At 39.1% G+C, this 26,414-nt stretch overlaps 1 protein-coding gene across 1 annotated transcript; it reads right to left on the reverse strand.

Moving 5' to 3' along the window:
• RAB38 (RAB38, member RAS oncogene family) lies at positions 1 to 25,812 on the reverse strand. The gene is made up of 4 exons (XM_079301097.1): positions 25,791 to 25,812; positions 17,895 to 18,159; positions 10,094 to 10,374; positions 1 to 286 (listed from the first exon to the last, which is right to left on the reverse strand). Exons 2-4 carry the CDS (start codon positions 18,097 to 18,099, stop codon positions 134 to 136), a joined length of 639 nt encoding a protein of 212 aa, XP_079157223.1. The 5' UTR covers positions 18,100 to 18,159; positions 25,791 to 25,812; the 3' UTR covers positions 1 to 133.
• Positions 25,813 to 26,414: the final 602 nt, after the last annotated feature.

The raw sequence follows: 26,414 nt of genomic DNA on the forward strand, positions 1-26,414 counted from the left end.
AAAGGAAAAATTTAAATATATTTTTGAGAAAATGACAATCTGCTTAGGGACAATGTGGGCAGGCTGGTTTTGTTGAATAAAGTATAAATTGTGAATCATAGTTGTTCAGCTCTTGTAATAGTCTGGAAGTCTCTTAGGATTTAAAGCAAGCTGAACAACTGACAATCTTGGAGGAATTCAAGTGTGGTTTTATAATATCTGGTTCAACAGACTGAACTGGATCACTCTCACTAGCAATTATGTGTTTCACCAAGCATCTGGAAGCTTCATTGATGTTTATGTTTTCCTGCAAGTAAAAAAGAAAGAGAGGTTGATTAGTCAATATTAATTAAACCATGTTGCATATTTCCTGTGCATAATTAAACTTTTCTCTCGGCAACATCAAAAGTTTACTTACCTTAATAAACAGTTTTCAAAAATTGACTGTGTTAAATAGTGCTCACTGGAGTTTTGAAGTTGGTTAAGTTTTAGATATATTATGATTCATATCTCTTTTAAAATGTACACAGAGCTGATTTAAAATTACCTCAATCTCTTGGTGATTTGATTGCTTCAATAAACTAAAAAAACAAATGCCAGAGAGGTGTTGAGATCAATGACTGAAGTAAAGCTCTGAGGACCATATTTCACTGTTTGTATAATAGTTGCTCATTTCCAAATAATTAATTACCAAGAGCAATTACTGTCATGCATAGCACTTGTATTTTAAAGCCTTTCCTACAATTTAAAGATTTCTCTATGCAATGCTCACAATGAAACCTGTGATGGACCAGTTTCATTGAATAAATGATACAATCTCTAATAACTCACAAAACAGTAAAAAAGTTCTATATGATTTGGAGTTCTCCCTTTTTTCCTGTTGAGGCTGACTCCAATGCACAGTATCTCCAATGCACTGCTTGTGAAGAGATGCACCACCACTGGTTTCATTTGTAGAAATTAAGTCCTCACTCTAGGGGTTCAAAATGAAAGCTAAAGCACATCTTTTCCTACATGTGCCTGATATCAACTGCACATTTAACTTGGAGCAGCCATTATACTGTTTGTAGAATAAGTAAAGCTGAAACAGACTGATCAGTGAGACACAGCTCAACACAGCATAGAAAATAAGCAGGAGTACTGAGTGAAGGTTTATTTTCTTTTTTTTTTTTTTAAATAACAGACACCATCACCATGTTTGGAATGAAAAGTCACACTTTCTGGCATAAAAGTCACTCTTCCAGTGTAACTATTGGCATTGATTACTTATTTCACAAGGCAGGAGATAGAAACTCTACTGTAGCTTCAATCTTCTAGGAAATTGTGCCACACAGCCACATGCATCCATATGGAAATTCATCCAAATATATAGGCATTCATTTGTGTATTTGCAGACACTACTCTTGCTCAGAAAATATAATGTTTTATTTGCAGCCTAAGATTATCCAGGTTTTCAAGCTGAATCACTGAGTCATAGAATAGTTTTGATTGGAAGGGACATTTAAATGCCATCTAGTCCCAATTCTTGAGCATGTCCAGGTTCCCTCTGGATGGCAATCTGGAACCTGCTGTACTGAGGCCATAAACTAGCTATAAAAGAAAGAAAGGTTTGTGTTTCACTAGAGAAGACACATTTACAGGAAAACCAAAAGCTAAAGGAATGGATTCTGTGAGACTGACTTTGTCCAAACCCCTAGAAATCAATGTCAAAAGTCCACAAATTCCATTGTCCATCCCTTTGCACCACAGCAAAGGACTGCAATCTGTGGATCTAACTGAAAATGTGAATTAGTTCAAGATTTCACAAGTTTGTCCAATGACATACACAAACTTAAATATTTTGTATGTAAAGAATATCAGTAAGTTGTAGACCCCCAATTCTTTACAGAAGTAATGTACATAGTAACTGCTAGGAAGTAATATGAAACTGGGAATCGTCTCTGTACTTAGTTGTTAAAATTCTGCCTGTATCACATGGCTGTCTCAGACCAGACTAGAAAATTCCTCAAGCATGCACTGAAAACCCTTTTCAGACCACTGTGAAATTTTATTAGGAAAAAAAACCACAACAATGAAAAACATCTTTCAGTACTGCTTAGAAAACTAAAGCCAAAACAGGATTGTTAAGTGCACAAAAATAGGAATGTTTTGCACTTTTGCATTGTGTTTGTCTTTACTGATGTGCAATTTACTGACTGGTGAGCATTTCATTTGCTCATGTGCTGCTTCTGTGTTGAAATGGCAGTGTGTGTTTATTCAATAAGGTCTTAGGGACTAACTAAGGTACTGATTAATGCTGAGATGCAATGTATTAACAACAAATCTCTTTGTCAGAGGCTACCATTTTACAGCACTGGGAGAGGAGGAAGGAACCAAGCCCACAAAAGTATAAAATGGGTAAAGGTGGCCATCTCTCATCCCTGCTGGTGATAGATGGAAGTCCATGTGCCAGACATGAGTCTAAAAATGCAGAAGAAAAAAAAAATGCTCCAGCCAGTACTCAAACAAGAAAAAAAAAAAAAAAAAGAGGAAAGGAAGAAAAAGCCCTGGTCTGAATATAGAGAGGCAGTTTCTCACCCTCAACATTTATATAAACTGTTTAAGCTGTGTGGATGGCAATTTCAGCTGGGATACAAGGAGGAAGAGGAAGGGTGACCCTGGCAGACAGCACAGCTGGTTTTGAGTTTGTTTCTAGCTCCAGCTGCTCCTGTAGCTCAGATGACAACTGGCACACAGTATGGATGAGAAGAAATATGTTAAGGCACTGCTGCAAGGAGCCTGTGGTCATGCCAACAAAGCAACTCCTGCTGTCCCTGCCTTGACCACTTCCCTTCTGATGCTACTATTGCCTTTTGTTACCACCTTAATCCTGTGGCATCCTAGACCTGCAGATCAGACATTGCTGCATTCTGGTCTGATTAATGAAATATTGATTTCTCCACCTCTCCTCCTACAGTGTGTTTTGCAGAAGAAAAATCTGTATTCTGCTTGGTGAAAGAGCTACAGACAGTAGAAGGTGATCTGCAATCCAAACACAGACATCCAAAGGCCTGGTGATTTTAGAGAGCATGAAGTGTTGAAAGGAATAGAAGAGGAGGAAAGAGTAAAAAGAGAAAGTGAAAATCCACTCAAACACAAAGAAACCAACCATTAGAACATAAGATTGGACAGAGGGGAATAATCACAGACACCCTGCTAATGGTATTGAGACATGGAAACTGCCTCAATTATACCTAAAAATAAAATTTATTATGTTTCAAAAAAGCAAGAAAATATAGGTGGAGTGAAAAAATATCTTTCAGTGGGTCTCTATGTTGAAATGCCACAACTGTCACCTCCTATATGGCTTTCCCCTATAAAAAAGCACTACAGGTGTTCTGAATTGAGTATGATTGCTGAAGTTCAGACTAATTTTTATTCTCCTCTCCTCTCCTCTCCTCTCCTCTCCTCTCCTCTCCTCCTCTCCTCTCCTCTCCTCTCCTCTCCTCTCCTCTCCTCTCCTCTCCTCTCCTCTCCTCTCCTCTCCTCTCCTCTCCTCTCCTCTCCTCTCCTCTCCTCTCCTCTCCTCTCCTCTCCTCTCCTCTCCTCTCCTCTCCTCTCCTCTCCTCTCCTCTCCTCTCCTCTCCTCTCCCCTTTTTATCTTTTATCCCCTCCTTCTCTTTTATCTTTTCTCCTCTCTTTCTCACATCTGCAGTGCTTGTTATCCACTCTCCTTTGAGGCCACTTTTACTTTCACAGTTCTCCAAACACAGGAGACACTCTGTCTTCCCTATATTGCTTTTAAGGCTGCTATTACTCAGCACAGCATCTTTGATGTGTTTATCTGGACAGCAGCTTTCTGTGATAGGGAAGTGCTGCTGTGGCCATTTGTCAAAAGAAGAAAATGCACAGCCACGTGGAACTTGGTCCAGCGTGTGGTGGCTGGTTGGAAAGGGGGAGATAGCACAGGATGAAGTCTTCACATGATAAGGTAAGAAGGCAACACTTTCTCAAGTTCTTGAAGACCAAGAAGGATCTTACCCTTATTAAGGTGTCTTTGTCAGTCCTGTATTCCTGATTCATCATGTCAGCCTTTATAAAAGCCTTTCCTGAGCATCCTGCCTTGCCCTGTCCCCTGAGGTGCCAGCCCATTTCTGTGTGGCTCAGCAAGCCCCAGCATCTGTGACCCTACCCCAGTCAGTGCAAGAGCTGAGTTGTGAATCCTTCCCTAAGTGATTTATCCTGCATCATCCTGCCAAAATCTGCCAGAGAAAGGACCTGAACCCTGCTCCGGTGACAATGTCTGACTACTTGTGCCAGTCTTTCTCCTGGCCTCATCAAGAAGGAATGCAAAAGTGAAAATCAGAACATGCTACTCTTTATTCTATTACCAAACACAACAAGGCAAAGAAAATAACTCTGAGTAATCTCTGAAATCCAGAAAGGAATACTGGAGGACATAAATGAAATTAGTGCTGGCTTTGTAGATCGATCTCATTAAAATATATCCTTTCAAAGGGCAGTTTTATGGAAAAGATAACAACTGAGGGCAGGGAAGAGAGCTGCATTATTAAAACCCCTTGAACTGATTGCTATTAGAAATAATGTCTTGTAAGCAACAATCAACTACAGGGAAAATAAATACATTATCTAGTGTGACTCAAAGCAATACACAAGCTCAGCAATTGTTTTTGCATTCTGGATTACCTTCCCCCTTATCTGCCATCTCTACTGCAGATGCAGAACATTAACATTTAGGGCATTCCGTTTTAATATATGAAATAATTGCCCACAGGTTAGACTGGCTCTTAGCTCTTTATAGAAGAATAAAGGCCCTGGCAAGTTTTAAGGACCTGTCTCACTTTCAGATGAAAGAACATTTTGTTTTGTTACCATGCACATATCTTAGATTTGACTTTCTGGTTGTTTTCTGATAGAACAGTTTTCCCTTTTCACACTGATAGTTTTTTCCTCTTACAAAATCTGGTGCTTCTGAGTGTTACTTTGAAAACCAGCGTGAAGAGCAGTGTGTATAGAGGCACAGAGCACTTGGGGAGCTCTCAATCAGTGCTGCCTAGAGACATGACCTTAGACTACTACTGCAGCTGAAGGAAATTAACTTCCCATAAGCAAACATTTACAAATTATGAAATATTCAGGTGTTAGACGGGAGCCTATCATGAAGCTCATAGCTTTCACATTTTATTTCCATGCTGCACTAGAATCCAGGAGCAAAGCAATTATATGAAAGATGCTTTAACCTGCACTCTTCTTGAGCTAACACTCTGAGGGAATGGCTCCATATTCTCCTTTAGCAGAACTCCCTGGAAGCTGCTGGGAACAGAGCCTTATTAAGACGGTGTGCTGTTCTCCTGCAGTGGTGTTTCTAGGAAAATACAGCCATACAAGTTAAAAGACATCTGATGCATGAACATGAAATTCATGAAGTTGAGCAGCTGTAACTGCAACTCTGAGAACAAAATAATTTCTGTGATTGAATTCTTACAGCTGGTTGAATATCCTGCAACAAAATTATTTCACTAAATGGCATTCAGATATAAAAAAAATGGTGATTCTCTGAATTTCCAGATTTGGGACAGCATTAAAGGATGCATTTCATAACAATGATCCAAAGAGCTACAGGACAGTTCTAATATAGGACAATCTGAATCAACTCCTTTTAATTACAGAAAACAAACTCTGCAGAGGATTCTGCATAGAGTGACTGTACATCTGACATGAAATCTCCTGCCTTAAGTGCCAATTTCATTTCTTGTTTTATGTCAGAATCCGAAATATTTTCTAAGACTGTACAGTGAGATTGGTTAGACTTTTTTTGAGTGAATTAAAAAGACAATCTAGAGAGCCACACATCCCTAACGGGGTCTGCAGTCTCAAATGGATTGCTTGGATTTAAGTTAGCAGATCAGCACATTAGTTTAGAGTGCCAGCCCTAATTTAAAATAATTTCCAAACCTTGTTTCTCTTTATGGAAACCAGAACTGCTTTTCCCATTCCTCTGCAAGTCTACTGTATAGCTTGCTTTTTTCATATTTCATAATAGTTGTCCAATCAAAAGAACTGAAGAATCTGTGATTTAAACAAGAGCCAGTAGAGCTTGGGTATTTCACAGAATTCCCTGGTAAGATAGGAAGAATTCCTGTCCTTGCTTTTTGAAAGAAAGGCTGGAACAGAGGAGAGAATGACTTTCTGAAGGCAACACAGCAGATCAATGGCAAAGAGGACTTTTGATTGCTAGTCCAGCATTTGGGCCCTGTAGGGGGTTGGAACTGGATGATTTTTAAGGTCTCGCCAAATCAAGTCATTCTGAATCTGTGGTGACCATGGAGTGCCTGTCAAACAAAAGCTGAATAAAGGACATCTTATTATTCACATTTCTCAGAGGCAGAAAGGTTCTGGAACACTATCCTAGTCCAAATAGGATGTATCCAAACAGCCCAGAGACTCAAACTGCTCATGAGTCTCCAGGCCAGGGTGCTCAGGAGACAAGGAGCTGTGTGCCTAATCTAGTTTAGTAAGGATCTGGAAAGCACAGCTACCAACCCTTCTGGGCAATTTGGACAAAATGTGAATGTATTTTCATCTAATTCTGTGTTGCTGACAGCAGAATTAGAGCAGGGAAAACAGGAACTCAGGCATAATCACAGCACAGCCATGACCAGTAAGGTATTTCAAGTTATTTCTGAATTAGGTACTTTCAAGCACATTTAGTTTTGCCTGACTAGTCTGTTTTGTTGCACAAGTTCCATTTTCATTATAAAGTGATAAGAAGCTTGAAATTGCTCTGTTTCTAATCCAAGTCAAAAGCTCACTTCTTTGAACTAGGGATGGTGGTGAAAACAGTCTGGCCATGTGCAGGATAATTAAATGTGTGACAGGAAGAAGAAATTTCCTTCCTTTAAAAGAATGAATCTTTTGCAATAGTCGTGGTCATGAAGTTTATTAAAGAATTTACTGTTAAGGGTTATTTGGTGACTATCTGAGGATGTGACTCTCAGACAGTAATCAATATGAGTGAAGTGAATATGCAGAAGTAAAAGAGACCAGGCTCACACACCAACAGTATAACTTGTGACTATACTGTGAGGTGGTGTTGCCCAATAAGGCCTTTCTCACACGGAAAAATATCCAAACAAAACCTGTCTTTGTAGCAAGAAGAAGACTGAAAGAGGGTTATTTCCTTCAGATTAATGTAAGAATCAAAACTAATATCTAAGACTGCCTTAGGTGGCCCAAATGTTTTATATTGGAGCTGTTAACTTACAAAAATAGCACCAAGGAATAATACAGTGATTTTTTTTGGGTGCAATCTTCCAGTGCTACAGACAAAAGCTTAAAACCATTGACAGCTTGAAAAATGGTAGATACATATATAGCATGCTACTTTCTGCAAGGCAACCAGAACGAAAAGATGTTATTTTTGTAAGTAATCACCTTTGTTTTTCCAAGATGCATAAATCATATTCAGTTTGCTCTCAAGGATTTAACATTTCCAAGTACATCTCCAGAAAACCTCTGGAGATCTAATTATTCCAGGGCACCACAAAAAGAGAGTTACTACTTATTTGAACTGCTAAAACTTCTAGCTGCAACATGATGACTCCTTTGTCTGTGTTATTCTGCTTCAGAAGAGTTTCTATTCTCTGAAGCAAACAAAGTTAGCAATTTATTTTTCCCAGACCCAAGTTCAATTACTTCTGATGCCCTAGGCTGAAGGGATACCAGGTACGTATAATATCCAGAATTCTAAAACAGTAGTATTAATAACTTTTGTTTAGAAAAGGAAGTGTAGGGTTTACTTTAGAACTTAGACCAAGTGGGGAAATTATTTTGGTCTAACTTAGTTCAAATATTTTGACTCTACCGTCTTTACTGGAATGACTCTTAGCATAATCTTAAAGTCAAGAGCCTCCCTCCAATTATGGGTGTGTGGATTGCAGAACAACAGGTCCTAGCCTCTGGTGCATAGCAGCAGAGAATAGTCTGATTACAGCTGTGTGCCCTCAACTCTCACCATTCCCTTCAGGGTGGCTTTTGAAAACAAGGCTTGTCATAGCTGGATATTTTTTTGGTTCTTACATGATTGCATTGGCAATCTGGAGACTGCTTGGGTTTTGGAGTTAAATAACATAAGAAGAATCTTAATATTTACTATGTCTAAAATAACAGAAAAACTTATTTCTATGCAGCTTAGAGAAACTTGGAAAAATTTCCTCTCTTGTGACTTTTGAAAAATTTATGTCCTTTATACATATTTTATACTTCCATAGTTCTGCCCCAGACTGGCTCCATCATCACCACAGAACCTCTCTGTGATCTTTGAAATAGTTTGCATATTCAGTTTCTGTCATGACATACAATGGCCCTTGGCACAATAAATATGGTTGCTCTTACTGAGTGCTGGACATGTGCCTACTGAGGGCTGATGTATGGATTCCATTCTCACAGCAAAATGCAGTTTGTCATAAAGAGGAGCACTGGATTCTCTTGGCCTCACCCAACACAAATCAGCAGATGAATCACAGACCTGAATACAAACCAGGTGTTGCACATGAAGGAATAGGAATTACCCTGTTGTGGAGCAAGATAGTTTACACACTTACCTAGACCAAAATTTCTCTCTATAAATGGCATCTTGAAAAAACAATGGCTAGATTTGAGACCCATTCAGTAGGAAAGCAAAGACATTCATTACAAAGACATAGAATCATAGAGTGGTTTGGGCTGGAAGGGATCCCTTCAAGTCATCTTGTCTAACCAGCCTGCCAGGGCAGGGACATCCTCAACTAGATCAGCTTGCTCAGAGCCAAATCCAGTTTAGCCTTGAATGTTTCTAGGGATGGAGCATCCATCATGTCTGGGCAACTTATTCTAGTGTTTCACCACCCTTGTCAGAAAAAAAAATCCTTACCCCTAGTGTAAATCCACCTTCTTTTAGTTTAAAAGTATCAAAAAGGCCTTATAGTAGGTTTGTCCCTATCTTTGTTATAAGTCTCTTTAAGTACTGTAAAGCTGCAATCTCAGCTCTGAGCTCATGCAATGCTTGAAGCAGTCTGGGATATGCTGCTATTCCCCTGCTGTTACTTCTGTTGATTACAAGTGAAACATCTTTTAAATACAAATACTTCAAGAAGGTGTCAAGATTAGAAAAATAAAACACAAATATATACTCTAAAAATTCTTAAGTACCTTACATAATGTGTTTAAAAGGAATTAAACAATCAAATGAAGCATTTTGGCTTTCAGACTACTAAAAATCAAGCTTAAACCAGAATCAAACTGTTTATATTTCAAATAACCAAAAGTTCCTCAGAGATCTCAATGATGACACCAACTTTCATAATAGGAGGATACGATCAACACTGAATTGTTGTGTTCAAATTAATATTTCACATACCAGCTCTCCAAATCCTGCATGAAATGAAATTGTCTGAGACATCTCAAATTGATCTGTAGTACCAATGTACTTTTGGCCTTTATAATTTGAATGTCTGAGTGCCCTTTCTGATTTTTATCTCAATATTCCATGCACTCAGGAAATCTCTACCAAAGCGAAGAATTGAACCTCAGAGCAGTTCATTCAGCACTTTGACCACTGATATTTCCTTCCTCTCCAGATCTGTGATTTTTTTGAAAAGGCTTTTGAGAATGAAAGGTTATAACAGTGAACATTGTAAAAGCACTACAGTAGACTGACTTTTATTCTGGAATGTGAGGCAATGAAGCTATAGTCTCAAATCAGCATTTCTCGGGCAAAGTGGTTATATAAATATTTAGAGATAATATTCAATGTTAAGAATGATGAAAAACATCCTCATGTCATTCACAAGAGGTGGCTTTTATGCCTTGCCTAAGGTCATCTTCCTCCCCAGGCTATTGTGCAGTAATCTGGGTACATACTTTGCTGCTGGTCTATCCTATTGCTGCAGCTGCATTTCAGAATGTTTCAGTAAAAGACCTAAAAGAAATAGAAATGCATACTGCATATTTAAAAATCCACCTTTAATACAACCAATAGAGGAGCTTTCCAAGGTGCACATTTAGACCAAACAAACTATTTTAGGAACTGATTTCTCTGTCCTTAGAAACATTTGAAAAGAAACAGAAACATTACCTTGGCTGATGTCTCAAACCAGCCCACGAACCCGTTCTCTTTGCAGAACTGATCCATCTTGATGCCGTTGTTCATAAGAACATCTATTCCCTGGTCACATTTGTTTGCTAATAGGACAGCTGGCACAGGCTTGCCATTTGGAAGAACCAACTTAGAGTCCAAATCCTCTTTCCATTTTGTCACTGCTTCAAACGTTGCAGGTCTTGTAACATCAAAGACAATAAACGCCCCCATGGCCTCTCTGTAATACACCCTGGTCATGTTTCCAAATCTTTCTTGTCCTGTAATGAAGAAAGTAGGAGGGGGGAAAAAACACCACCTTGTAAAAATCATTGTTTCCAGTCTAGGTCAGAATTTCACATAGTAGGTTTTCTAGAATAACACTACTGAGTGCAGGACTTCATTTTATAAGTCCCTGGGAAACTACTCTTTGCCTAAATATTTGTAAGTACCATGCTAGAACAATTTGTATGAAAATGCAGGAATTTTCAACCCAACACCCAAGGAAATTTAATGAAGTTCACTATAAGTGAGTAATAAGTGTAATAAGTGAATAATAAGTGTATGATCTTATTAGTCTGCCAGATTTCTCAGCCTGTGGACAGTACCAAGAGTCTTTGGGTACATCATAGGACAACAAGAGTCACAAAAAAATATAGGTACCACATTGGAAGCTCCTTGATATTGTGGTATTTTGTCTAAAACATCTAACACAACTGAACTGCTCAAGCATGAAGAGCATCCTGCATTTTCTCATGCAAATGAAAATGACCAGCAGTAACATAGTAAAGCTCTGGAGCCATACCAGGCATCAGAGTAATTACAAGTTTACTTTTATGGCAAACTAAAACACAGAGGGAAGGAAGGTGAATTTAAAGCCTTACAAAAATGGAAAGTGCTCTAAGAAGTAGAACAGCAGTAGCAATATGAAGAGCTGCATTGCTCCAGTGAAAAGATCTGTGAGGAGAATTTCATATTAGATCTCTTCAGAAGCTTCATGGTTTTATTTGCTGAATTCAGAATGTTTTCTGGGAAAGGACAGAAGTTTTGTAAGTAAACAGTATGTTAGTATATTCAAACATGGATTTTTGCAAATATCTATCATTTTATATTATTAAAAGTGTGAACAAATTAACACATGACATCAGGATGTGGTATGGTTATCATATGTGTATTTGTTAATATATCTGCTGTTTTCATGGGAATCCTGAAAAAATAAATTACACAGAACTTTTCTTGAAAATTAAAAATAGATTTTCTACCAATGTCTACAACAGAGCTGTGATCCAAAGAAGAACTATAATCTCCTGAAACATTTTACAACAATAACAGTTTTTAAGCAAGGCAACTCCAGTACATGCTTTCATAGCTGGGAAAAAGTGCTATGGAAATAGAAGCACTGAATGCAAACCTGTTTGTAGCATTACTTCCTCAATATGAGCAATTTTGAGTAGGTTAGGAAGACAAGAAGATTGGCTGCCTCTGACCCCAGAAGGTTACCTGTGGAGAATTAATCTGATGGAAATTGTACTGTCAAATAAAAGGAGGGCTGAGAAGGGAAAAAGTGCCTATTGCTGGGCTCCTAGACCATGAACTTTCATTTAATGGAAATAGCACTGAATCCACTTAAGGGGTCAACACCATCAGTTTGTGATGGTTATCTTTGGTTTTAAGCACTGTGGTAGAAAGGCGAAAGTCATTCACATGATACAGAAACCAAAGAAGAAGCCTGTCTTCTCCAAATTAATGTCAAACTTTTTTTGTCTTAAAGAAACACTGTGTCCTATTGATAAAGCAAGATAGAAATAGATTATTTCTGGGAAAGAAGAGGTCATATTCAAAATTTCTTTCTTCTATATTTTATTCAAATGTCTTATGATTCCTACCAGTGGGTTAATCAGATGAATAGCTAAATCATGTGCTATTCAATAATCTCCTTGTTGAGAAATTCTTTTTTCATCTGCAAGAAGGTGCCTTCCACCAAACGCCAAGGTCTGATTAGAAACATAGTAGTGAGATAAGCACCAACATAAACAAATAATTTTTGATGGATATTGTATTTCACTGGTGCTTTATACTTCTCATACAAAGTTCTTGAGATGCTTACACTCTAGGTGATACAAGAGCAGCTTAACTCAGGCCTCACATGTATTTATTGAGACACAGATTGCTAAAATAGGTGGAACATAGTGTCCCAGAACATCAACCAAATTATTCATTTACAGCATGAAATTATTCACCATGAAGGAAGTTACTAAAGGAATAAAAGGCTAAAGGCTCCTAAGTTGTGATCTTCTGCCTCATAGTGGCCCACAAATTTCTGCCAAATTGTATGACACTGATTATTCCCCTTGCTTCCAGCTGTTTTTTCAGATACACGGGATTTTCACTGAACAGAAAAGCCAATAAGTTTGTAAAAACAGCATTTTGCAGGCAGACAGGGATAACCAATTTCCACCACCAACCACTTGAAAGAAAGAGAAAGAATGGAAGTGCTAGACTAATTGTCCTAACTGTTTTTGAAGTGGTCTTTTCCTCCATCAGTTATAATTAATGTATCAATATACTTGACAGAAAGACATTAGTCAAGTGTGAATGGGAAAATAGGTGCTTTATAAATCAGAGTTGTAGTTTTATGACATTTGCATAATGACTTTTATTCAATTTATTTAATTGTGGAAAAAGTGATTTCTAGTATTTGTATTGAGCTTGGAGAACTTAATAATATGGCTGAGGATGCAGAAGTATTCTTTTTTTCCACAGCTTTTTGCTTATGTGAACAAAATCCTATATTAGTAGATGAGGTTCTTAAAACTTTTTCATTTAGCAGAATTACTCATAAAAATAGGCACTATTTGATGTAATTAAGATGTCAACATCTGGCCTTAGGTTTTTCAGCAACAAACACAGTGTCTTAGGCAGGAACTAGGCCAGAAAATAGATCAGCCATTTGGTATTCAGTGGTATATCACAGGCAGCCTTGAGCATCAGAATCTGCTTTACTGCAAGAGCCACTGGGGAAGATTGGTTTTGCTTTTCACTGGAGGGGTCAAATATTTGATCTGGCCCATGGTACTTTATTGCATCCCTTGCAAGGCTGCTGGCATTTGGCATCAAACCCCACAATTCCAAAGGCCTTTGCCCACTGAGGTGATGCTGTATGTTGGGATTATCAGCCCTAAATTAGATTCTAAAAAATGAACTGGGAGTACTGAAGGTCCCTTTGTAGTTGAAGACTGAGAAGAATGTCCAATTGTTAATTCAGATGAATTCTACTCTATTTGGAAGTGAACCCAGTGAGACCAAGGTAACAAGGCACCAAGATTTCTACTAAAGGGAAGCTCTCACTGTCTAAAGGGCAGCTGCCTGCACATTTATCCTGATTTCAGTGGCACCTCTGCAGCAGGAAAAGCTATCAGTTCATGGGTTTAAAGCAGCCACCATCTGAATTTTCGTAGTCTATAAAAAAATTGCCTCACATAAATTTGTACAGTAATCTACAGTTTTCACTAACCATTATCATCTCTAATAAAGGTATAAAAAGTAAAGATGAAGTGCTGAAACTCAGATACTTTCCACCATTCTTGACCACAAATGTGGCACAAAAATTGAAATTAAAAATTGATTAAAACTGCCCAATGCTGATTTTTTATGATGCATCCTACTTCTTGCCACTGTCCTAAGAGAAAATGCTTTAGGGAACCACCTTGCTTTACAAACATCCTTTAGCTAACACTGAGAAGATGGAAACTCTGGAGAAGATTTAAACATTTTTTCACCTTTCACTTCAAAACATCTTTCAGAATATTCACACTTGAATTTAAATAATTGTCTTTAAGGACTGAAGCTTAAGCAACCCTTGAGCTGATGTTCAGAATCCCAGAATAAGGAAAAGCAGGCTGTCAGCAGGATCTGGCCCATAGATTCCACAAATCTCTACTGAAATAACACCCTCACAGCAAGAGACTTATTCATGTTTGCAGAACAGTAATTTCAAGGTAACTTAGCCTAGAAATCACCATGACTATCTTATTTATGCATATGTGCTGCAAAGCTTAGCAGCTGCAGAAAGCCTAAAAGGCTGAGGACGTGCTGTGCCTGGCATTAGTGAACAGGTTTCCACTTCCCCCCTCTGCAGCATAACAACCCTAAAAACTTTACAGCTGCAGAGCCACTCCTGTATCTGTGGGAAACTGCTGCTTCTGATGGTGAAAGTGGCAGGGAAAGGAAATGGAACTGTTCTTTCCCCAAAGCATCGGTTCAACTCTTTATGAGATGAGAACCAGACTTTTAAACACAAACCAGAATCTTTTTGGTAGCAATGAATAATCCAGCCCTCAAAAATGCAGAAGGAGTGATAAGGAGGGTGCTGAGATGGCTGTGGAAAAGGAGCAGGGTGCAGTCTATGATGTGCTGCTCTCTTCTCCCTGCAGTAAATCCATGGTTAAAGCTGGTCTTCAGAGAAATCTCTGGGCTGTTTGGGCTCCAAACACAGACAGCAGCACAGACAGCAGCCTTGCAGAGAAGGGAACAGACACACAGATCTGCTGTCTGCAGCCACTGCTTTCTTCAGAAGTGGTGTGCCAGCCTGCATCTGCAGGGCCAACCCCATCCACAGTAACCTTGTGCAAAATATTATTCAGTTTCTTTAAAGCCTTCCTCCTAACAATTTGTTAATGAATTTAAAGGATATGCACACAAAAGCAGCAGAAAAGATAAAAAGACAGAAATTGACTGAGGAGCAAGATTTACTGTTGTATGACACAGCAGTAGAGGTGATGGCACACTTTAACAGGAACACCAAAACTGATAATTTGTGACATAAGGTGAAACCAAATGGAATTGTTGTGAAGAAATTAAAGACACGGAGGATTTTATCATGTATATCTCCTCCCACACTCAATACAAAACATTCAGTCACCTCAAATTTAGGCACTTTACTGAATCAGATATAAGTTCATAGATTTTAAAGACAGCATGTTGTTACATCATATAGCATAAAGGTTAATCTTACTATTCCTGCCTAACACTCACAGTTTCAGGAATATAATTTGTGTTCAAACCACTGTCTTAATGTAACAATGTGTGACGCAGAGCCTACATTATCCCTTCGTTAATTTTTGTAATATTTATCCTGGTTTTTTGGCATTACTCTCTCATCTAAATTAAATGCAGTATTTAGCTGTTAGATTGTATTATAGCTTTGTTTACAAAATTAAACAACATAGAAAAATATATTACACAAATAGTAACTACATTTAATTGGACGGCACCAGATGAGCCAAATGTACTTTTTCTTCTTATGTACTGTAAGGGTAAGCCAGGCTAAACTGCTTGGTCCTACCACAGCTGGGATGTCACTCCTCCAATGAAGTCACCATGTACATAAATCCTCCTTGTAATGTAGGTAAGCTTGATACTGGTTTTACTCTCAATATTTTAATGCAAATTATTTCTAGATTGTTAAACCCACTGATCCACAGTGTGAAAAGCAAGGAGGAGTACACACATGCTTGGTACTGTGTTCACTTCCTGTATAATGGAGAGGGGACAGGATAAGAGCTAAAATAATACCCGATATCTATAAATACATACATATATAAAAATGCATTTATATATTATTACTGATATTAAATATTATTGATGTATTTGCAGAATTTGCTTCAATTCAATGTGTCCTGCATGCTAAGCCAACATCCCTCAGCTTGGTCAGAGACTGAGAGTTTATTTCCTTACACCAAAAGATAAATCTGAGCTGATAACAGTCCACTAAAAGACAGAGCATATTCTTAGACCAGAGATTTTATTTTCCTCCCTTTTCTCATTTGCCCATTTGTATTTTGCAAATGATGATACATGATCAGCCACATCCAGGAGAAAATTCCATTCTCTCCATATTTCCAATTATTTTTACTTGTCTTTCATTTTTTTAACCTCTTTTTATCTAACCAGCCAGATGCCTTATGTATGATAACTTTTATGCCTGCACCATGATCATTTGAATTCAGTGTGTTGCTTACAGAACTTGCTCTCTATGTACAGCCAGCAGCAGCAAAAGCCCCTCAAGCAGAAGTCATTAAAGCTAAGACAGCAACTCTTTTTATTATTGACCACTGTCTTGACCTTCACAATGATGCTTAGAATTAGGCAATTCATATGAAATTTAGTACTGTGCTGCAATTCTCTCTGTCATGTGTGATAACTCAGAAAGCATGCTAGTCATTCAGCACTACAACTAGGTGTAATTGCTTCTGCAGCCTGACTGAGAGCTACATCATATGATCTGCCAGCACATGATTAGTAGTGTAATAAATCTCTGAAACGAGGCATGCAAAATACATTCTTTAAGTCCCTGATACATTCAGAATTTACTATTCAATGCTCTTTTCTCATGCAGAAAAGTTTTTTCTGACAGTGTATGTATTTGTTGTTACAATCAGCCACTAGTGAACAGTAAAATAAATGTTTGGCCCACTATTCCATCTTTTCATAAAGAAAACTGAGAATAAATGCATTTATAACCATAAAACCACACACAAGGCTGTTTTAGTGTGTGAAAAAGTGGAGTTTATACCTTTTGCATAAAGCACTGTTGTTGCATAAGTTTTAGAACCTCAGTGCCAAATTCAGAGCTCAGACATGAGACAGCTCAGTGCAGAAGAAAAGCACTCCCTCCACCGATAAGAATGTCAAGAATTTTTTCATTTCATCAGTTTTACCCAGTGCTGTTCCAGACTAGATCAATGAGCCCACAACTCGGGCCACAGGCTGTTACATTTGCCTAACAGCTGATATGATGCCCACCTTTATTCCCCACTTAATGAAAGTAACTTCTTAATTTAATTGAGTTTTTAAATGCCATCCTTTATGCTGTAATCCATTGTTACAGCTGTATTTGATTCCTGCATTCGCTAAATGAAAAATTATTACTTACAGCATGGGACATATGCTATCAAGATAAACTTATTTTGTGGACTGAGACAAAAATGATTGATTTTCAGAAAGAGGGTGGCAGAAAAATGTCGTGTGTTTAATTTGAAGCCAAATTGAAAACGTCTGAAGCACTGACAGCAACAATGTCAAATTCTGTGTGTTTTAATGATGTAAGCATGTGGGGATATCTGGATTTCTTTTCTTTCTCCTTGCAGAGGGTAAATCGTCTTTTGTTTTGCTTGATGTTGGAATAAGGGTATTTAAACACAAGTAATTATAATTTAGCAACCAGAATTAGTGCCAAACGGAAACATTTTTCTTTCCAAAACATATAAGAATTTACTTTCATTGAACTTAAGGGGGGAAGGTTGGAGAGAGAAGGAGAAGGAAAGTATTTTGATAAACTAACTCAGATATATATTTTCTTTACTTTTTAAATTATAAAAGTAATTTTAATCATCTTACTGAATGCCTCATCTATTCCACCAAATTAAAAAGGTTTAACAGGACATTCTTGTTACTTTTCTGCCTGTCACAGATGTCTGTTAGTCCAAGAAGGCAAAACTGAACATTGCCAGCTGCAGGGAAACAGCTGGGGTAATTCAGAGAGAGGTGCCTGAATATGTCCAAGGGCTTGGGACAAAAATCAGCTAGAAGAGATTCCACTCTCTCTGACTTCCCTGGTTTGGGAGTCTGCTGGTTTTAGGCAGCTTCCAAAATGTCAAAGTTTTCTCTCCCCAATCTGCTGTCCCTCGCTGTGCAGGCAGCGGCAGCTCCCAGCTTTCAGAGCAGCACAGACAAACCGGGGGCTGCATTTTGCCTTGTCTTTCCGTAGATTAAGGGGCAAGGGGCTGTCCTGTGTACTCACCAGCAATGTCCCAGAGCTGCAGCCGTACCACAGTCTCGGCATCCCAGTTGAGCACCTTCAGAGCAAAGTCCACCCCGATGGTGGCCCGGTAGTGGGGGGAGAAGTTCTGGTGGACATAACGCTTGATGATGCTGGTTTTGCCCACTCCCAGGTCCCCGATCACCAGCAGCTTGTAGAGGTGCTCCTTCTGGCTGTGCTTCTGCATCTTCCCTGTGGCTGCTCCCTGCACACTGATTGCATGCTCTGCCCGAGGAATCCTGCCAGCCTGAGGGGAAGAGAGGGGGTGAGGGACTGGGAGGGAAGGAAGGAGAGCAAGGTAGGTGGAGGCTCTGTCCCTTCCCAAGGAAGCAGGATCACCAGGTCCAGCAGGCAGCCCTGCTGGGAGATGGAGTTAGGAAGGACTGGGGGAAGGAAGTCTCCCAGAAAGTTTTGTGCGTATGTGTGTAAAGGTCAGCACGAGGTGTGTCTGGGATTAGTCTGGCTGCTAAGGACTTTGCAGGGAAATTCATGCAACAGTCCTGCACTCTGTTTGGCTCCTTGCTGAAGGGACAGTGCTTCTGTTGTGCACTAGTTTTACACACAGTAAATTTTGAATCATTGCCTTGGAGATAATATATCACTCCATGCCTGTTACCAGATGCCTTTAAGACACCAGTCACTGCAAAAAAACCCACAAAACTCCCATCAGAGGTTTCATGACACCACTAAAGTGCAAAAAATTCAACCAGTATGATTTTAGCATTGAATGCAACTTGGTTCTGATCCTTGTAAGTTAATGTGAAGGCAGTCACATTACTAGAAGTGGCAGTTATAGCAATATACAGCAGTTTTACTTGTGTCCATACTAGCAGAGCTGTACAAATTTAATTACAGAACATAGACATTTTTAAATTTCATTCCCATAATTGTGATTCTCTCTATACCTGTAAGCATGTTCCCATCTGAATGCATCATGCAGCTCGTGCTTTGTTTTTTTCATACAACTGGACTCTAAAATGCAAAAAACTCCAGTTTTATCTCATGACTCCGATAATCAGAAGTTATGAAAGCATAACAGCATTAGAGCACATGAATGCCAGTGCCTCAACAGTCATCTGTTTTCCAAAACAAGTGATATAAAACTTGCAAACAACTGAACTCATTTGTGCAAATCATTCCACTGACATGATTGTCCCTATATTTTGAATGAAGAACATAGGGTGCTTAGCTGGAGACTTCTACCCATTATCTAGAGGTGTTTGATTCTTTTAACAGCTTTGATAGCAAACCCACAGATTTTAATATTGTATGCAACTTATCAGTGAATAATTTTTTGTATTTATTAGTGCTCTTGATATAATGAAACCATTTTTTTTACTTATTTTTATATTATTTGATAAAGTTCTTAGCCAAGTGTGGACTGAAATGGAATTAGAATTTTGTCATCTATCCAAAAAGCTGGATTTTAGTAGACAAAGAATTCAGAATATTCATATTATGCAATCTTTTATAATTGGTCTTTAAAGTCAGTTTTAAAGTTTGTGTATATACGTATGTACATAAACACACAAAATGGAAGTAGGTAACTAGAGAGGAAAAATTTCTTATTTTCCTTGAATCTTTTTTTAATAAGAGGATTTTTTTTTTTTCTATAAGATAAATTGTCTTTCCAAAACAAGCTGTACCTTGTTTGGAGAGAAATTTTAAAGGGCTTAGCCTTGTTAGGAATGGACAACAACTCGACAGGCAAACCAGTTTGATCAGTTTGTGTATTTGCATGATTTGAGCTTATTATTGTTATTACTAGTAGTGTGGTATGTCAGTTCTTGCCTTTACAGCACCACTGTTTCCTGAGAAGTTCCAATACCTGAGTATTTCTAAGCATTCACCATTACCCTCTAAAGTTGAAGATTTCCCCTTTTAGAGCTTAAACAAAGAACAGGCTGAGAGGATTTAGCAGTTTTGGAAATAAGGAAATTGGTGTTTTGGACGAGATTTAAATTACATCTGATGTTCCATTCTTCTTTGATGATGACCATTGCTCAGAGAACATGGAACAGTGCATGGAAGGTCCCTGCAAGTGTTTGGTAACTGGAGGTCTTAGGCTATTAGCAAGCACAGTTAGAGGCTGGCCTACACCCAGAAGCATGAGGCTTTATCTCTCTTCCAAAGTTTTTGTTAGCATTAGCTATAATAGCTCTGGATAATCGTGTTACTTGTTTAAATCTCCAATTCTTCTCTGGATGTGGCTAAATTCTTGGCCCCAGCAGCACCCTGGTACAATGAGCTCCTCACAGGCTTAATCAAGGTCACCCTGGGCTGGCAGCAGGGTGACCAGTGGGATGGTCAGTGAGGTGTTCAGATGTGGGGTGAGCATGGAGGAGGGATCACTGCAGTTAGAAGGGATGATTTGCTGAAGTATGGACTGAAGCACCTTGTAGGGTGAGAGCTGCACCCATTTCTCCTAACTTAATGGTGAGCTGGCTTTTATAGACACCATCTGCTAAAATGCTCCTGAAATGTCCTGCCTTGCTCCACCTTTTTGGATCTGTGTATCTGTACTGGTTTGGCCTCCTTGCTGTCCAAAGGCACTGGGGTGGGAAGATTTGGACCTATCATTAATTTGCAGCCCAGCTGGAGCACTGCCATGGGAGAAGGCAGATAATTTGGGCTGGTTATGGCTTAGAGGATCACTGGAAGGTTGTTTGGTGATGCCAGCTGATCCCTTCATGCACACAAACAGGTTACTGCAACTCAGCCATCTCCTGCAAGCAGAGGTGCCCAGGGAAGCACTGAGCTGAGCCCACACTTAAGAACAGGTAATATAAATCACACCAGTTTATATTTACCACCCACAGGTAGGAGGTTAGCAGGGCTCAATTGACTCCAAGTAACTTGTTAGGCTGGGTGAACCAGATGGTGCTTCCAAGCCCTTGCTCTGCTGCTTTCCAGGCAATAAGAGCATTAAAACATGCCAGCAACTTGGTTGATATTTGTGTTTCTAAGCCATTTGTCTGTGCTTTCTCTGGTATATTTTAAATTTTATAAAATCATTATAAAAATAATTGAAATTCCATATGACATTATATATATCTATGCTGTTTTGTTTTTGTATTTTCTGCCTATCCATTATTTTATTTTAATACTATACTAATATTAATAGAGTCTATTAAAATTATATTTTAATTGGCAGAATTGATCATAAATTGATACATCTCAGTTGTAAATAACAATATTATTAAGAATTACATCAAATTAAGGCATTACAAGCTGTGTTGTGCTCTACATAAAAGTGAAACTCATTTTACAGTGATAATTTTCAGAAATTCCTCACTATTGTTGTGTCATTAGTGGAGATCTTCTTCTCTGAGAGAAGTGATAAAATTGAAGATGCAATTACATTGACAGGAGTCAAGGGAAGCACAGCTGCATCCTGGATCCCACCACTCCTCTTTGTGTGGCATATACCACAGCAAAGGACATCAGCCTGGAGCACCAGACTTGTTATCAACATCCCTTTTAAAAATGGCAATGTTGTCTGAGACAATGAAACTGCAAGGCAATAGGTTTTTTTTGTCAAAACAAGGACATTCACAGAATCATGGGAAGTTGGAAGGGACTCACCAGGATCATTGAGTCACACCACAGCTATTAATGTTATACCTGGTGTCTACTAATATCTTCAAGGGAGTGAACTACACCATCATATTCATCTTACCTAATAAGATATAAATGACAGCACAATCCAGAGACATGCTAATACACATCTGTCTGTGCACAGGCATATATATATATATACACACACACACAAATCAGTATCATAGATCCTAAGATAATTTTATTTTAATTTTATTTTAATTTTATTTTAAAAATACAGAGCATTGACATTCTGCACAGAGTTTTTTGCCAGACTTTCATATTTCAATTAATTCTGGAATATGGAATAAATACAGTGTCATTAGCTACATAGTTAACAGCCCAATGGTGCATGAATCATTGTGTTAAAAGAGTGAGATTTGTGGCTCTCTTACAATTGCAATCCTTAGTCTGATAAAGGGACTGAGTTTGACTATTTATTGCATATTCCAACAGAGCTTCCATATCCATCAGCCCTGTGTGAACACAGTCAGTGCTCAGATGCAAATACCTTTCTACTCCAACAAGCTCAAAAATTAATAATAATATTATATAATTCCCTCTCTCAAGGATAAATTTTTTATATAGATCCATACAGCCTAATAAAATCCAAGTTAAAGTCTATTCTTTGGAGCCTGCAGCAAAAATCTTAGATGGACTGCAGTGCATTTTACACTAAGTGTATTTGAACAGCCACCCGGGAATACACGAACACAGTGCAACTCAAAAAAGCAATAAGGTAAGGACCAGAATGTCTGCCAAGGGTAAAATCTAATAACAGGGGGGTCAGAAATACTCTGGGAAAAGTAAAACAGCTTGTCCCTGAGGCCAGACAGCAATGAAAGCATCATACAGCACAGATTTAGTCTGAAATGTGCCCATTCCAAAGGAAATTTGTTGCACCTCAGATTCAATCAGTGAAGTGTAGGAGCACTCACTGAGGCTGCAGATGGAAGCATCACACTCCTTGCAGGAATTCTACTATGGAGCTACTAACAAAAGCCTGGACCAAACCAACAGTGCAGCAGCTTTAACCCTCTCCAGGTGCTGAAGAGCATTTGTGCAGTGAGAGTCCACCAGCTGCAGTGCAACAGGCAGGCATGTCTAAGCCACACTAGAATATTTCTGATAATCAGTAACCTGCATTATGCCCCTCCCATGAATTTGAAACTCCCACAGGAGGAATTTAGAGAATAGTCTACCCTGTCCTGCAAAGAGAAAATCTCCTTCAAGAGCAGGGCTGAATGACATCAGTGAAACTTTTGTCCAATTCATGTAGACTTAAGACTGGTTCTTGAAGACTCTCAGTCTTTAATGGTGCTCACACAGAAGCATCAACTTCATGTGCAGGGAAATTTGTAAGAGTGGATCCTAAATTAATATGCATTGGCTTACATAATTTCCCTTGTAAAAGTAAACCATGGAACAAAACAACAGAAGATGCTACCTTTAGCTGATAAAAGTTCATCAGAAGTTTATTTGTAAGTTGTATTCATTGTCACTTCAAATATGACAGAAGCACTGAGTCAGGAAAGTACTTCTGGAGATCACTGAACCTAATACCCTGCTCGAGGCAGGGCAGGTAAAGGCAGGCATGAAGACTTCACAGACTCTGGGAAATGTGTTTCAGTGACCACACAGGCAATAAAAAGCATTTGTTTTTAATGTTTAAATAGAATTTTCTTTCTTTTTTTTTTTTTTTTTTTTTGTATTCTTTACAGATTCTTTAAGATCTCCATGAGCCTTCTCTACCCCAAATGAACTGTTCCAGTTCTCTAGTCCCTCCTTGATGCTCCAAACTCTTAATCATCTTTGCATTCTTTTGCTGGACTCAGTTATCCTCATTTGTTTTACTGGGGAGCCCAGAATTGGACAGGACACTTATCATCCACTGCTCTCCCTTTATTCACACCCAGTGATTTCATCATAGTAGCTATCCACTTAGTAAGACATGATACATCCTTCATAAGCCTACACTGACTACTCCAAATCACCTTCTTATCTTTCCTCTGTTTTGAAATTACTCCCAGGCTTTGCTCCATCACCTTTCCTGTGATCACAGCAATGCTTGCCAGCCTGTAGTTCCATGGATTCTCCTTTCTCTTTCTGAAGATACCAGAGGAGGGACCTGGGTGCTCCCACATGGGCTGAACATAATGAAGTTATGTTTTGTGGGACTGTATGATGGAGAAGACAAGAAGAGAAACCAATGGGATGCTGTTGGAATCCATGGAGTGGTGGCATTTTTCAACTTAATCTGCCTCTCTGTCACTCACTTTCTCTCTTTTCTCTTTCTTTGTATACTGCTTTCTCTCTCTGCCTCACATTAACTTTAAAATAAAATTCGTACTATTCACTTCAGCATATGGTCTTATTTGCACCTTAATTTGGACAGAAACAGGCATTTCTATAATAATTTTAATAATGAGACCTTACCAAGGTGCAGATAGTGTGCATATATTCATCCTCAGTCACGTGTCCCCTCCATCTCTTTTATATATTTTTTTTTTTTTTACTTTTGTGTTTAGTAAGAAACTCCTTCTTCATCCTTGCAGGCCTCCTGCTGTGTTTGCTTGATTTCCTGCATGTGGAGATGGACCATTCTTGAATTTGGAGGATGTTATTCTTGAAAATCAATTGGCTGTCCCTGACGCCTCTTGAGTTCAGGGCCTTCCAGAGGATTTTCCCAAGCAGGAATAAACTGTAGTTTTTTCTCCTGAAATCAAAGCTTAAACCCTGACTTTTGCCTTTTTCCCTCTTCTCAGGCTCCTGAACTCCACTCTCTCAGGGTTGCTTAGCCAAAGCTGCCCCAGTTTTCACATCCCTGTACAGCACTCCCTTGTTTGTAAGTATGTGGTCCAGCAGAGCATCCTTCCTCACCAGCCCATTCATCTGCACAGGGAGGCATCACCAACACACTCCAGAAACCAGCCAAGACACAAGTAGACACAATAAAGGTGTTTATAAAGACAGTGCTGGGCTGGGGTTCCTCCCACCTTTCCCCAGTTGTTATTTAGCCTGCTCTGGGAGCAGCACTTTGGGGCTCAGTGAGAAAGGCTCCTGTGTGCTGAACTGCTCCAGCCCTGGATGGGGGCCAGGCCTGCTCCTGGGACCCTTATCTATGCAGGAAAGACAAACAAAAAATAGACATAAGGAGGATAAGTAACACTGCATGGATGTCAGCTCATCTGGTGAAGGGTTTCCAGACTGGGATTTTTGTCAGTGTTCTCAATCGCAACAAAATTAAAAAAAAATGCCCCAGTCCTTTCTGTTTGTGTATATATGCACACACAGAATATATTCCTTCTGTATATATATATAAAAGGAGTGTCAGGGTGTGCTATAAAGCAGCTGAAACTTTGCATTTTTCTCAAGTCTTCCCTTTTTTGTAGCTTTTTTAAGGATACATTTCAAAATAAGAAAAAAATCCCTAAGTAATTCAGAAAGTTAAGTTTTCTCACATTTTTCAGCACTTTTTTTCAGGTTTTAGCACTCTTCTCAAACAAAAAAAACCCCAAACCAACCACACTTCCCATTCTAAAAGTTATCTTAGCAGTGAGACAGCTGCCTTCTCAACTGGTAACCAGATACCCAGCTATGATTTTTTTTACCTGATACATAACAGAAGAGGACCATCCCTTGTCCTAGCAGAGCCAGCATTTCTTTTCTTTGTGGAAGTGGGATTGCGGGGAAGGGTGTAAACAAATTCAAGAGTAAACATGAGCTTTGCCATACGTGATTGTTCATGGCTTAAAGACAGCACACAAATGAACATCAAGGAAGGGAACTATGCTTGGAGACCTGTGGTTGAACTCTTAAGCCAGAGATTTTGTGGTAATTAACATTGCTTCTCTCTAGAAGCAGTGCAGTAAAACTCAATCCAATACCTATAGAAGTGGAAAGTGACTCTATTTTAAAACATACATCAACACTCTTGATACCCACCATCCTACAAGTGCCATGTTCTGTGTTATACTATCCTGCTTACCTATACCCAGATATATCACAGTGCTTTGGCCAAGATTTCTTGGAGCAACAGGAAGGAACTGCATGCCAGCCACTCAGCCTCCACCATCTCCTCAACCCTAGGACTACCTTCAGGTGCTGCTTTTGGAGGAGTGTTGTATTGCTTCACATCTGTTCCACTTCCATGAAACATTAGGTTTTGCTTATTAAAGCATCTAGCCTTCTTACCTGGAAGCTGCTGGAGAGGGTTTGTCCCTCTTTCCATCATCTCTTATTGGCATTTGGGGGTTCCCATATGTGAAAATTGGACATTACCTGGCAATGAGTGCTCACAGTGCAGAAACTGCATGTACTTGGCTGTGTGGCCAGCAGGGCAAGGGAGGGAATTCTGCCTCTCTGCTCTGCCCTTGAGAGACTCCACTGGATCCTTGTGCCCACTTCTGGAGCTCTCAACCATGTCTGCCCAGAGGAGGCCACAAAGATGATTGGGGCCTGGAGCATCTCTCCTACAAAGACAGGCTGACAGAGCTGGGGTTGTTCAGCCTGGAGAGGGCTTTGGGGAGGCTTTACTGCAGCCTTCCAGTACTTGAAGTGGCCTTATGAAAAAGAGGGAGAGAGACTTTTTCATGGGTAGATAGAGATAAGACAAGTGGGAACAGTTTTAAATTTAAAGAAAAAGATTTAGATTTATGAAGAAATTCTTTCATGTGAGAGTGGTGAGGCACTGGCACATTTTGTCCAGGGAAGTTGTGGATGTCCCATCCCTGGAAATGTTCAAGGCCAGGTTGGCTGAGGGCCTGTGCAACCTGGGATAGCAAGTAGCATACATGCTTAAGGGGGGAGAGGGGAGATTTGGATCTTTGAGGTCCCTACCAACCCAAACCACTGAATGATCTTTTTTTCCTTTAGATGGTTTGGGTTTTTTTAGGATGTCCCTTG

This window comes from Erithacus rubecula (assembly GCF_903797595.1).
Source record: "Erithacus rubecula genome assembly, chromosome: 1".
In the NCBI taxonomy this organism is placed as follows: Eukaryota; Metazoa; Chordata; class Aves; order Passeriformes; family Muscicapidae; genus Erithacus; species Erithacus rubecula.